This window comes from Gopherus evgoodei, chromosome 2, assembly GCF_007399415.2.
Source record: "Gopherus evgoodei ecotype Sinaloan lineage chromosome 2, rGopEvg1_v1.p, whole genome shotgun sequence".
NCBI lineage: Eukaryota > Metazoa > Chordata > Testudines > Testudinidae > Gopherus > Gopherus evgoodei.
The window spans coordinates 221,192,907-221,206,237 of NC_044323.1; the positions used below are offsets into that span (position 1 = coordinate 221,192,907).

Consider the following 13,331-nt stretch of genomic DNA (forward strand, 5'->3'; position numbering starts at 1 on the left):
CAAGAAGGGGCTTTTTGTTAGCGTGAATTTACCTTGGTAGTCCAGGCCACATTTAAATTATTGAAAAAACATATGGATGATGTTGATACAGGTGACACAGATATGGGACACAGTCATAAGTGGGAGAGAAGAGTGTGAAAGTATTTAAATTTTGTGTCGTTTTCTTGGTTTAGTACATTTAGATTTATTCATGATTCGGCTCTCTGGATTTATTCTCAGGAGTCTCCAAACTTCAGCATAACACTGTATTGTCTTGAACTAAGGTGCCAGACGAGGTGAAATCCTGGCCATCTTGAAGTCAATGGCAAAGTTCTTAATGACTTAATGGAACCAGAATTTCACCTGAAGTCTTAAAACAATGCAGATGAATTTTCATCTTATTCTAATCTTGGATTATAGTTCACTGATTCTTTTTAATTTACTCAATACTGTACTTTGTCTCTGTTTTCCCTTTCACTCTCTTTTTTATGTAAAGTTCATATAAACTAGTCATTTCCTCCCTAGCAGTCAAAGAGCTCAAAGCAGAAGGAAGGCTAGATTTGGATACAATATGGAAATTGCCACTTCAGATGATGTAGCATTCATTGAAGGGCCTTCATCATCTGCGCTAATAGTAGATCATATATTGTCATCTGACTAGGTAACATTGGCTTCTCTGGTGACCTGTGCTTTCTTGGTCTAAAAGTGACACTTTCCCAGGAATTCAAAGCAAAACTAAAGTAACAACTGGAAAAAAGTTCCAAAGCAATTAGATGATCTGAAATGATTTAAAAGATATTTATTGTAAAATACTTCTCATGAAAAGTGCTGCAATCATTCTAAAAAAAAAAAGTCAGTCTTTTTAACCACCTCCATCATGCTGCTGACTGAAGCAGCGGAGGCAAAAACCATAGAGGCTGTGGAAACCCTCTCTTCGCCTGCTTAGACATTTTAAAAATAAATCATGCTGATGTTATTCTTTGGGTGATCATAATGGGAGTGGTCCCTCTTTTTTAAAATGTGAGGTATCTCATACAGATGTTTAATTTTGTGTGATGCTTACAACTGATTATCTCTTAAAATAAATGTACTGCTTTATCGTAAGGATGGAATAGAGGCATATTGTACTAAGAAACAGAATTAGATGTATTTGCTCAGATACCATGCTGATTGGCATGGTATAAAAGCCGAGAGACACAGATAGATAGATAATTTCACATGCAGAAACTGGGGATACTTCAGAGGGATAGAAGGAGATCATGAAAGTGAAATTAAAGCCTCTTCCTCATGCCATCTAGAGTTTTTCATTGTGGGACATTAACACTGGCTCCAGTAGGAGGATCTACCTATATTCTGATATGAGAGACAAGATAGATGAAGAGGTATCTTTTGTTGGACCAACTTCCAGCAACTTGGTCCAATAAAAGATATATTACCTTGCCTGTCTTTGTCTCTCTCTTTTATCATGGGGCCAACATGGCTGCATCAGCACTGCAAACAACTACAATGAAAAACTTTTTAAAATAATTCTAACAAATTTATTTCAGCGTGAGCTTTCGTGAGCTACAGCTTCTTCATCCGAAAAAGTGAGCTGTAGCTCACGAAAGCTCATGCTGAAATAAGTTTGTTAGTCTCTAAGGTGCCACAAGTACTCCTCTTCTTTTTGCAGATACAGACTAACACGGCTGCTACTCTGAAACTTAAAATAATTCTGTTTCACAGCATGATTGTAGTACTCTTCAGCAACACTGCAAATATATATTTTTAGATAGCAGATAATATGCTGCAATCATAGTAAATACTGGATTATTATTAAGGAATTCAAACAAAGATAGGGAAGGGAAAGATACAGTAATTGAATAGAATCTGTTCCAAAATCTTTGCTGTAAAATTAGGACCTTGTCTTCTTTCTAAATACATAGATATAATTTAGTGTGAATGAATATAAGTATGAGAGACAATCTATTTTATTTTTATGGCACAGTTTCTCCTTATTGTTAGATTGAAAGCAATATAACTGTATTGAGTATAATGATACATGAATGAAAAACCTGCAAGTCGTGGAAATAGCATGATCTACAATGTAATTCACATAAATTAACTGAGAGGAAAGATATGCTACAGTAACTCATTGAGAATATCTTCTTGCTGGCACGATTTTTATTTTTAAATGTAATGGAAGATAAAAGGTAACAAGAGAAACAGATCTGGGCAAGAATTCAAGCGAAGGGATTTTTTCCATATACATTTAATGGTAGACTTATGTGACAAAGGAGTCCTATGTTCTCAACAGTGCTACTTTAAATAAGGACAAAGATCTCCTGTATTGCTGTGATTTTTTAATTTTTTTTAAAGGTAGTAACCCTCCTTTTCATTGTTCACTTCTTACCTTGGAGTACACAGAGCCAAAGAGCTGTCTAATTTTTCAATGTTATGGGCCCAACTCAACATTTCTAATTAAAACTGCAGTATAAGGCAAAACGTATCAAATATACATGTCTACAGACCATTCACAATGATGCAAGAAATAATAATGTGTGTGATGATAGTCCTAAACGGGGACTCTCATGAGATTTAAGCTGATGTGGGGACTTCTTTGTGGTATTTTTGTCTACCCCAACCAAAAACCCCAAATATAAAGAGATTCAATAGCATTACTAGCATCATGGTGAGATTATCAAGTGCACTCAACAGTGGTCTGGCTTTGCTCCCACTGAGGTCAATGAGGCCAAAACTTTTGGAAATCTCATCCATAATTTTGTCATTTAGTGTGTTATACCATATATTACTCTTGGGGGCATTCTGTGCCAAAAAAATTTAAAAATTCTGCACACAATATTGTAAAATTCTGCAAATTTTATTTGTCAAAACAACATTACATAATCATGCCAGTTTCAATTATTTTGGTAATTTATTTCAAAATACCTGTCAGCACGTATGTCTGTAACAATAGAGAGAGACACACAAATTCCCCCAGGAGTAGAGTTAAAGAAACCCCATGACAACCCAGTTCCTGTTTCTCTACTCCCTTCCCCCACCCCCAGAGCCCAGTCAGGAGGCCAGACACCCACAACCCCTCTCCCCCAGAACCCAGCCATGAGGTCCCCGCAGCCCAGACACCTGCCCCCTCCCTCCTAAGAGCCTAGGGAGGCAGAGGGAGAAACAGCCTGATGCTGGGTCTCAGGCTTATATGAAGTTTCCTGCGCACCACTGTCTCCTTCCCTCAGGGTGTGTGGGGAACTGCAGCTGCCGGGAATCTTCTAACTCCCTCCTGGCAGTGTCTTCTATGTGTGAGCTGGGCTCTGCCAGATCCAGCAGCCCCAAGTGGTGACCAACAGCACTGCAGCCAATTTCTATGGGGGCAAGGAAATTTCTGCAAAATTCTGCATTGGGCAGTGGTGCAGAATTCCCCCAGGAGTAATGTATATGGGTAGATAGGCTTGGCAGAATTTTATTTTTATAATATTAACTGAAAATACTGGCGTTTTTATTTTTAAGCATTTTTTCTATTTTTATCCATTTACATTTTCACGGTTGGGGGAAATTAAAGGGGGGGACAACAATTATTTAATGAGAATAGATATGGAGATTCAAAAAGTTAAAGATTTGTAACCATTAAAACACAAATTCTCTACATCATATGTCAAAATAAACAAGTTAAATATCCTTAAATCAAACTCTAATAAGTTCTCAAGCAGCATATTTCTTACATTGCCCATCTGTAAATTTCCATTATTATAGATGGAATTTTTTTTGTTGGTTTGTGTGTATACAATAACATTGACATTTACCAACATTTCTAATTTAATCCTTCCAAGCCGATATATAAAGCTGTGTGAATATCTGATGTTTGTTTCTTTCCTTGCAGTACCAAAAAGTAAACAAAAAATGTTTGGGATCAAATGAAACATTTTGTCCAACCTAAAATAAAATGTTTCTTTTTTTCAGCTTTTTTATATATTTTTTTAATAAAATTTAAGTAAATTTCAAAATGAAAAGTCATTTCAAATCAAAAAATACAAACATTTCTTTCTGAAAATGTTGAAGTGAAATGGTTTTTTTTCAGATTTTTTTGACATTTCAACGAATATGGCTTGTATTTTTTTTTTTTATTATAAGACTATTCCATGTTCATGGGTCAACCTCTATATACCCAGGAGGTTGTAAATTCCATAAACAGCTGCAGAGCTAAAAAATAGGCATCCAAGATTAGAATTTGTCTTTAATTTTTCTAAAAGGTCTGCTATACACAGCTCTGTCACATCAAATACCCACTTTGTGTATTTAAACACACACACCATGTTAAAGCGGAACTTGAGAAAAGTGATAACAAATACTCAGCTGAATGAGTCAGTGGCTTTAAGGAGCTCACCCTGGCAAAGCCTGAATTGGATTCAATGCCAGTTTTCTTGATATGAGAATTGACAAAAAAACAATGGCCTGTTTTCATCCATATTCATTTCAAAATGCCATCTTCATTAATGGTCTCTTTTTTTCAATTTCATTTTGGCTGCAAAAGAGATACCTGGTAAGTATTTTATTCTCTTTTAGTACATTTTTTTTTTGGAGGGAAAGAAAAACTTGTAACAAATTTTATTACATCTTCATTGTTGATCACAGAATGTTTAGCAGATTTCAGCACCTAGTGTGTAATAATCTTTGAATAGTCCAATGTTTTCATTGTCCAGATAAAAAATAAAATGCAGAACATATGTAAATCTCATGTAGCTGATATGAAATGCTAACTAATACCGCTGTTCACTGGCACCAGACAAATTTCCAGTTTAAAATTCCCAGGCAATTAGTATCTTACCAAATAAACAAACTAAAAAACTGAGAATTTTTTTCTCTAATCTCAGTTTCAGTAACAATAGTAATTAAATAATATCAGGCAGAAAAGTCATTTTTTAAAGTTGACAGTGTCCCTTTAAAGTGATTACAGTACATTATTTTATAGTCTGAGATAGGGGTGGGGAGTTGACTGTTGATAGAGGTTCACCATTTTTGTACTAATTATATTTTATGGGGCATTTCAGTGGACTTGGTAAAAATGCTGCCCGATAAATTATTTTGCCAGAGTAGGAAAAAGAATCAAGCAAATTGTTCAAAATGTACCTCAGAACATAAAAACCTGATGTTCATTTATCTCTTGGTCCTGTTATGGCTTTTTATCCCCCATTTTAAAAAAAAACTAATAACTCTTTAGTTTGGAGTGATTAGTTATTTATAGCAGAAGATATTTGCTGTCAGTTTACCTTGAGCAAGAATATCATTAATCTCTATGTGGAAATACTATTGCTGATGGTTTGTCAAATACAAATAAAATATGCTTAGCTATTTTGCTTTCTTTTAGGCCTCCCAGACCTGTAACCAGCATGAATGATATGCTATTCTCCCACTCTGTTCCCTCAGGAAATACTTTCACAAACAGAAGGTGAGTGCTCATCCTTTCTTACTTTAAAACAACTCACGTGAATAGAAAATAAATCCCTGATTGTTAGGTTCTTTGCATTTTATTCAATGAAAATGTTAGTAGAACACTGTCTCAGAAATATTCCAACCTTTTGTGGACTGAGCTTCAGTTATTCAGATGGGAAGGCCACATTTTAAATGAGTGCCCCTGAATTTGGGCACCCAGTTCCATGTTGGCATGCTTACGTGGGCACTTAGGGTGCTACAATGCACGTTTGGGTGCCTAATTTTCATTATAAGTGCTAAAATGTAGATTTAGGCACCCTAATTTAGAAGCTGATGTCTCAGATCCTAAGTCATTAGGCAGTGTTGGGCAGGGAGTAGAAGTTGGGATGTGAGGGCGTACATTGCGATAACAAGTTAATATAATAACTTGTTGTCTTTGGGGATATGAGTTAAAATTTCAGCCACGTCACTAATGGAAATGAGTTTGGTGTTCTAATTTAAATCACAGAAACTCTTTGGAGGATAACTAAAAGAAAAAGAATTTCTTGCATTTTTACTACACTGTATAATTAATCTAGCTAGCATTTCAAATTTTGCGTGAGGCTTATAAAAGTTGGTCAGGGTAGTTTTTTTGTAATAGAGTATATTTAACATCCAAGGACATGTTTCTTATACCCAGTGTTCACTTGGTATTAACTAGAGATGGAATTGAATCGAGACCACCAGGACCAAGCACTAGGGTGACCAGATGTCCTGATTTTATAGGGGCTCCTGTAGTATTTTACAGTCTCAATATTTGGAGTTTTTTTTATATGGGCTCCTATTATCCCCCACCCCCATCCCAATTTTTCACACTTGCTACGTGGTCACACTAACAAGCAACCCTGAACTGAACTTGATTCAGAAATTCATTTATAGTATTCACTGCAAAGCCTTGTAACACAGAATACCAAATGGAATAAACCTGCAGCTACATATTGATTCAGTCTCCCTTATGGCCCAGAAATGTGGTTTAACCATTGGCACTATTCTGCAAATACGGTAGTGACCTCAAGGCTTCTGATTGGCTCACTAATCCAGCCAATAGAGGGCAGGACCATGTTAAGTCACTGTTTGGAAAGATGTTGAGACATTCCTTCACCTGTTAAACAAATCAGAGATTCATTAAAGGCCACAACAAAGAAATGTCTTGAAATAGGGTGGTCCTATTCCCAGAGAAAAGGTGTGTGCAACCCCATACACCGTTATATGCCCAAGCAGTCAAAATATGTTTGCAGCACCAATTACATAGTCTACAGAAAATACCCATAAGTAAATGGTCATAGTCAGGATACTGGAAAGAGAAGCACTCCTCACTCTAATGGAGAAGGTAAGCATAGTGTAACCTATGGCTGCATCTGATTGAATTGCTCTTGCTTTATGTTTCGGTGCTTCAGAGACCTAAAATTCCCAACTATAATCTTGGTAACTTGGGTATTCATGGTTATCCTTTCAGGACTAAAGACAAAGCCATAGTACACCACAGTACAATATAGTCTCAAGAATAAAGATGTCTTGCTCCCCTAATAATTAACTTTTTGTTGCCTGTAAACTACCATTGTTACTAAAATGTATGCAGCCTCCAAGAAATCACAATGCTCAATCAGCAACACAGTGTCCGTACTATTATAAGACAGACACCCAGTAGATGATTTTTTGTTACAATACTTACAGTGGTATTTATTGTGCTACATGTTTCATTTTACACAAATAATTACTGATACTTCTTTTTTGCTTTAGTTTCAATTCAAGTCATTGTCTTTAATTATCAGGATCAAATGAAGGTACATTTCTGGCACTTTAGAATTCCTTTTCTCCTGGAGGGAGTGTCCTTTGCACATGAAATCAGGACTTATCAATGGAAAATGCCCTGTGGGACATGAGGAATTTTAAAAGCCAGAGCTCTAGATAGACCAACCTTGTGGTAGGTGGGTAATATGGCATCTCCGTTATGAAATGTTCTTGTGATGCCATGGACATTCCTGGTTATTTTAGCATTAACAGTGCCCTGAAATGTAAAATAATATCTCATATTAATCCTCTTGTAACTTTTTAAATTGCAACTTGTTCTAATTATTTTTGTTTTCAACCCTAATTCACTTTTATTTTGTTTAAAAAACAGTATTCTGTGTAAAATGGTTGTGAATTGAACACACTGAATCCGCTGTCAGCATGCTACTCTGTGTATTTGCGTAGGATATTAACAAGGTTTCATTGTTTGAATTATTCAGGTTACTTGAGGGTATAAATGTAGCCAGTCCTGTAGCTGATGAGCATTTTCTTATAAAGCTGTATGTAAATCAGCTTCACAACAATTCACGGTCAGTATGAGAACACTAAACCACTAATCGCTGTAGTTGAGTAGCTGATGCACTAAATCATTGGTAATTCTGCTAAATTGCTAAAGATATTCTTAAAGGAGGATCCTGTAGGGATAGTGGACTTACGTGGTTTTAATTAGACTTTGATTAAACTTCACACTGGCCTTAGACTTTGCAAAGCTTTCTTGCCGTTGCACAGCACAAATCTTCCAAATGTTTTAATAACTCTAAATAGGAATATGTACTAGACATGTTTTTTGTTCAAACGGACCTGTACACCTTTAAATTTCCATCTTCATTCTGTACCGCTGCTTTTCCACACTCAACAGGAGCCTGAAAGAGAAACATATAACAGGTTGAAAACCATCCCAAATTTCACAATGATCCTGTTCTTCCTCTTCCAGGGTTTTTGCTGCTGGTGAGCGCTTTGGATCAAGTCCACAATACCCCTTTCTCCTCCCTCCCCCCATTGCACCAAACAGGAATACTTTTTGGGTTCCTTGTCAAATTGGTCCACAAAGGGCATGGTCCACAAAGGACATGATCCAAATCCTAATGAAGTCAATGGGAGTCTTTCCACTAAAGTCACTGAGCTTTGGATCAGGCCCAGGTGCTTGATCACCACACCCTTCTTCACCATTCCCTTTCATTTTAACTATCTGAATGAGACTTTGTTTCATTTGGTACAAAAGAAGGAAGTGGTGCAGCTGGGCAAGACCGGTCTCCCAAGTTGTTTTCTGTGGAGTATAGTCACCTCTCTTATTTTCTGAATCAGTCCTTGAGCATCAGCTATTCTTCAGGGAGAACGCATTTGTGCTGAGATGCTGCTTTTCTGAATACCAATCAAAATTGTACAAACTCACCACTGAATCCTTTAGTTGATCATAATAACCCTAAAAGCTATCCTGGCTGTGTTTTTCCACAGACAATTTGCAGTCACTTTAATGTGTTTTGTGGTCTGGTTCAGACACTTTGGTAACTTTGAAGGAAGATTGTCACACAAATAGATCATTTTTACAAAAGGCAATTTACATTGTCAGTCTTTTTCAGTATTCCCTTCGCAATTGTTTCAAATATTTGTATTAGTATGCAAGCATTTTCCTTCATAACCAGCTTCTCAGTTTGCTCCATCCACCAGTGCATCTAGAGTCTTGAGCACATGATATCAAAGTCCTTTGCTTATGGAAATGAATGTGGCATCATACATTCATCACTGTCGTCATAATTGCTGGATTAAATGAAATAGAGAAAATGCACTGGGAAGGAGCAAACCTTTGTTAAAGAAAAATTTTGAAGAACATCTGAAAGATAAAATGGATGTTTTTCATTGTCTGCTATTTGAGTTGGGATCAAGCCATGAAGTTTGGATTCATAATCAAGCTTTCCCAATATTCAGAGGTGTTCAGATTCAGGTTTTTGATTCAACCTGTTTTCACCTGATCTGTTTGTTAGTTTCTCTAAGCCACCCCAGAACAAAAGCCCCTCTTAGATTTCACTGCTTCTCCTTGTTCATTTAAACTGTCCTAGTTTGGCCACAATGGCCAGGTGAGAGCAACAGCTGGAGGAGGCCTTATGCCAGCTGTGAAGTCTGTCATAAGAGACATAAGATACATTTTATAGCTACAAATGGCACCACTGGGGGTATCAAAAATAAACTGCTCAGCTAATCTTTTTACTCTTCTTTGTGTAGTGCACAAGCCACTTTCAAATACCATATTTTAAAACAGGGAACAAATAACCAAGCACACATCTGTGACCATCTGATATAAACATAGTCACTAGTTGTGCTGCCAAGTTACAAATAATTAAAACCACAAGTCCTATATTTTCCTTGCTTGGCTAACATTCTTTCTTTGTGATCTGGGGCTACTTGGAGGGCTACAAAACAATTTAGTGGCTTCACTTGTAGTGCAGTAATCAGGGAAATGTTAATGTACAGTGGGAAATATCCATATAAACTCAATGAACTGAATATCTGACCTAGAGTAAAAATAAGTAAATTGGGCATTACAGAGTCTGTTGGCCAATTCAGGGTGGATAAATTTAAACACTGCTTCAACTTAATTAAAATCTATTTTTTTTTCCTTTGGGTAGCTCTGCACACTATCTGTGGTCTATTGGTGCTGATCCAAGGTGTTCAGATACCCTGGTGGGGGGTGCAATAGCTCTCTCTTGCTCTTTCTTCCTCTGTATGTATCTGTTTCCCGGGAATTATCAATATGCGGGGCTTGGGGAAGGGACAAATACCAGAATGATTAACTACATTTTTTTTCCCTCAGTAAGTTGTTCCTTGATTAAAAAACTAGGACTGGAGTGAATGGGAGCTAGTCAACACATTAAGATTAACTTTAAATTGGCTGCAAATATGTGTCAGACTATAACTTGTCATGGTGATATCAGTTGCACAAATCCTGTGTGAAGTCACAGGGTAATTACTGTTGAGTCATAGTGGCAGGTGCCTCTTGTTAACTCCAAACAGGATATAAAAGGTGTTGGATAGTCTCTCAGCAGATGAGGTCAAGTACAGACATGTGCAGGCACACACGAAGGTTAGGCTAAGGTATATTGGCTACAGGTGATGTCTGAGTTACCTTGGTTTGGAGGTCTGGTCACTTGAACTATATACAGTCTTTATATGTTCTGTTCAGCACAGGGTGGGAATCCTCTTTCAAATTCTCTGGTCAAATTGGCCAGTAATCAGCCTGCTGATGGAAAGGTTTGTAAATTCTGATTGTGTATATAGCTAAATACAACCTAAAAATGGTGCCATCTGTGTAGATGTGAGATCATTTAGGAAGTTACTTCTGCTCAGAATTAGAGGTTTACACCCTCCTTTTGGTGGAAAATCATTCTTTGGTAACTCATTTTCCTCTCTTAGCAAACTCTATTTTTGTATCAGAGGGTTGCCGTGTTAGTCTGGATCTGTAAAAGCAGCAAAGAATCCTGTGGCACCTTATAGACTAACAGACGTTTTGGAGCATGAGCTTTCGTGGGTGAATGTATCAGTTGCATCTGAGGAAGTGGGTATTCACCCACGAAAGCTCATGCTCCAAAACGTCTGTTAGTCTATAAGGTGCCACAGGATTCTTTGCTGCTTCTATTTTTGTATTCAGTGTTCTTAGCTATACTGTATAATGTACGGTATGCTGGAGTTCTCAAGCACATGTGTATATTTACTGGAAATACAGTACTTAATAATTTCACAACTTCCATTGTTGCTTCTGCTTCTTCACACTGGCACACCCTGTGCTGCCTCTTTTCTACTAGATTTATATGAGCAAATTCGGAGAGTTGAAGTGTGTGGATGTGTGACTGTATTTACAGACTGTGTACTAAGATATCTATGCTAGATAAATACACATCCTAGATATCCTCTCATCTCTCTCAATAGATGTATAGATGAGAGGCTATCTAGGTCCTATATTTGTCTAGCATATGCAGAACAGAACACAGTATTTCCAAGATGAATGGAAAGCAATAGAAAGATTGTAGTGTACTGTATTGTTTGATAAAACATATGTGATTAAGTAATAAGGGAGGGGACACAACTAATTTGAAATCTAGCGAATTTAAAAAGATTTAGAAGTTTGGTTTTCTTTCACCTTTGAGTTCCACAGCCGTTATTTGTGATTTTGCAATTACATTTACTTCTTTTTATAGTGTTTTTCTCTTCCCATGTAAAAGTCTCACATATGTGGGAAACTGACTAACCATAGGCCTTCTTGTGCAAATCCTTAAACACATGAGAGTAACTTCACTCTTGCAAATATGCACATTTTCAGTGTGTCTTTGTGTTTGCAGGACCAGAGGCGGCTCTATGTATTTTGCCACCCCAAGCAAGGCACTTAGATGGCTTTCGGTGTCGCGCCTGCAGGAAGTCTGCCGGTAATGTGGATACGGTGGCATGCGTGCAGGAGGTCAGCATACCCGCTGCTGAATTGCCGTCGAAGCTGCGGGACTGGCAGACCTCCTGCAGGCAAGTTACCGAAGGCAGCCTGACTGCCACCCTCACGGCGACCGGCAGGGCGCCCCTCGCAGCTTGCCGCCTCAAGCATGCACCTGGTGCCTGGAGCCGCCCCTGTGCAGGACCAAGCACTAACTGACTATAAACAAAGGGCCAGGTTCTCACCCTATCTTTTGTCCACTTTGCACTGAGTAAGAAGGGGCACAAAGTGGCAGAATCTGGCCCTAACCGGCCAGCTGAGAATTCTGCTGGGATAGGGGAGCTCTCAGCTAGTATAAAATAACAAAACTTGTTCTTCTGCCAGTTGCCTCTCCCGATCCTGTTGTAGTCAGAAGGCGATGTATTGGAGGTGAAGTGGAGTTCACCTGCACTTTGCCTATCTGAACTGATATAAGGTCCCTTGAAGACCATAATAGGTGGGGTAAGTTAGCGCTTTGCCACTTGTGAAAGTATCCCCCGCAGCCTCTAAGTCTGCTTACCCATTTTGCACATGGAAAAATAGGAGACACCTATTTTGTATTTGTGAATCTCACATCTGGCTCATGAATCATGTAGCTGGGCATCCATCTGCCCAATTTCCCTGTGAAAAATGGGTGTAGGCTCACCTTTGTAGACAGAATCAGTTGTGCACCCAATAGTACACTCAAAATTAGTAGCTGAAGCTGAAAGTTCAGCCCTAAAAGACTCTTTTGGGGGGCTGTGTGGTGCTTTTTAACACATTATACTCCTATATGAATGATAATCTGAATAAGACCCTCTGGCAAGCCCTGGGACAGGGAGGGCATCAAGGGTGGGGCTGCAGCATGTAGCATTTCAGAGATTTTGGTCAGTGCTGTGGTCCATAGGCAGAGAGAGGCAGGCTGCTGTAACTTAGACAAACTTCCGTCAGGGGAGTGTAAGTTGCACTGGAGGCTTCTCCAGTCCCTGGAGCAGTCCAATATGGAGAGAGCACAAAGATGGCTTAAAAAAAAATTGGAGATATACCTATCTCCTGGAACGGACCTTGAAAGGTCATTAGTCCAGCCCCCTGCCTTCACTACAGGACCAAGTACTGATTTTTACCCCAGATCCCTAACTTGCTTCCTCAAGGATTGAGCTTACAACCCTGGATTTAGCAGGCCAATGCTCAAACCACTGAGATATCTCTTCCCCTCAGGCTGCAAGTTTTGTGCTGCCCCTCTTAGTGACGAAGCACAGAATCTCACCACTGAGGGGTGTTTAACCAGTGTTTCAAACCATGCTAGCTACTTGATTTTTAAAAGTATCTTTTTGTCATCTAGACAGAGCCAGTGCACAGAGAAGTCATGTCATGTCATGGCTAAAAATCCCCCAGGGCAGTAGGTCACTAGAATTTTGCAAGGCTGATCTGTTGGTTTGCTTTGCCCAGGGCAACTCCCATCAGAAGGGTAAAAAGAGAGGGTCAGGGACTTCTCTAGCAATATCAGTTACTGCCATTTCAGATGTTCTGCAAAAGTGGGTGGAAGTTTGCTTTTATAGGCAGAATCAGTTGTCCACCCACTAGTGGGCACTTAGAACTGGCAGCTGGAGCTGAAAGTTTGGCTCTAAAAGATTCACTTCAGATGTTCTACCAAATGTTTCTAATAAAAATA

The 13,331-nt window shown here is 38.5% G+C and overlaps 1 protein-coding gene across 32 annotated transcripts in view; it reads left to right on the forward strand.

Annotated features, from left to right (window-relative positions):
• DTNA (dystrobrevin alpha) overlaps positions 1 to 13,331 on the forward strand; it is a 324,921-nt gene that overhangs the window by 255,657 nt on the left and 55,933 nt on the right. For 12 of the 32 annotated variants that reach the window (XM_030553035.1, XM_030553013.1, XM_030553020.1 and 9 more), the window contains exons 10-12: positions 4,499 to 4,507; positions 5,333 to 5,413; positions 7,668 to 7,757. In XM_030553035.1, the coding sequence (XP_030408895.1) occupies positions 4,499 to 4,507; positions 5,333 to 5,413; positions 7,668 to 7,757 (180 nt within the window). The remainder of the gene's footprint in view (positions 1 to 4,498; positions 4,508 to 5,332; positions 5,414 to 7,667; positions 7,758 to 13,331) is intronic. The other 20 variants (XM_030553023.1, XM_030553022.1, XM_030553029.1 and 17 more) reach the window with 3 other exon arrangements.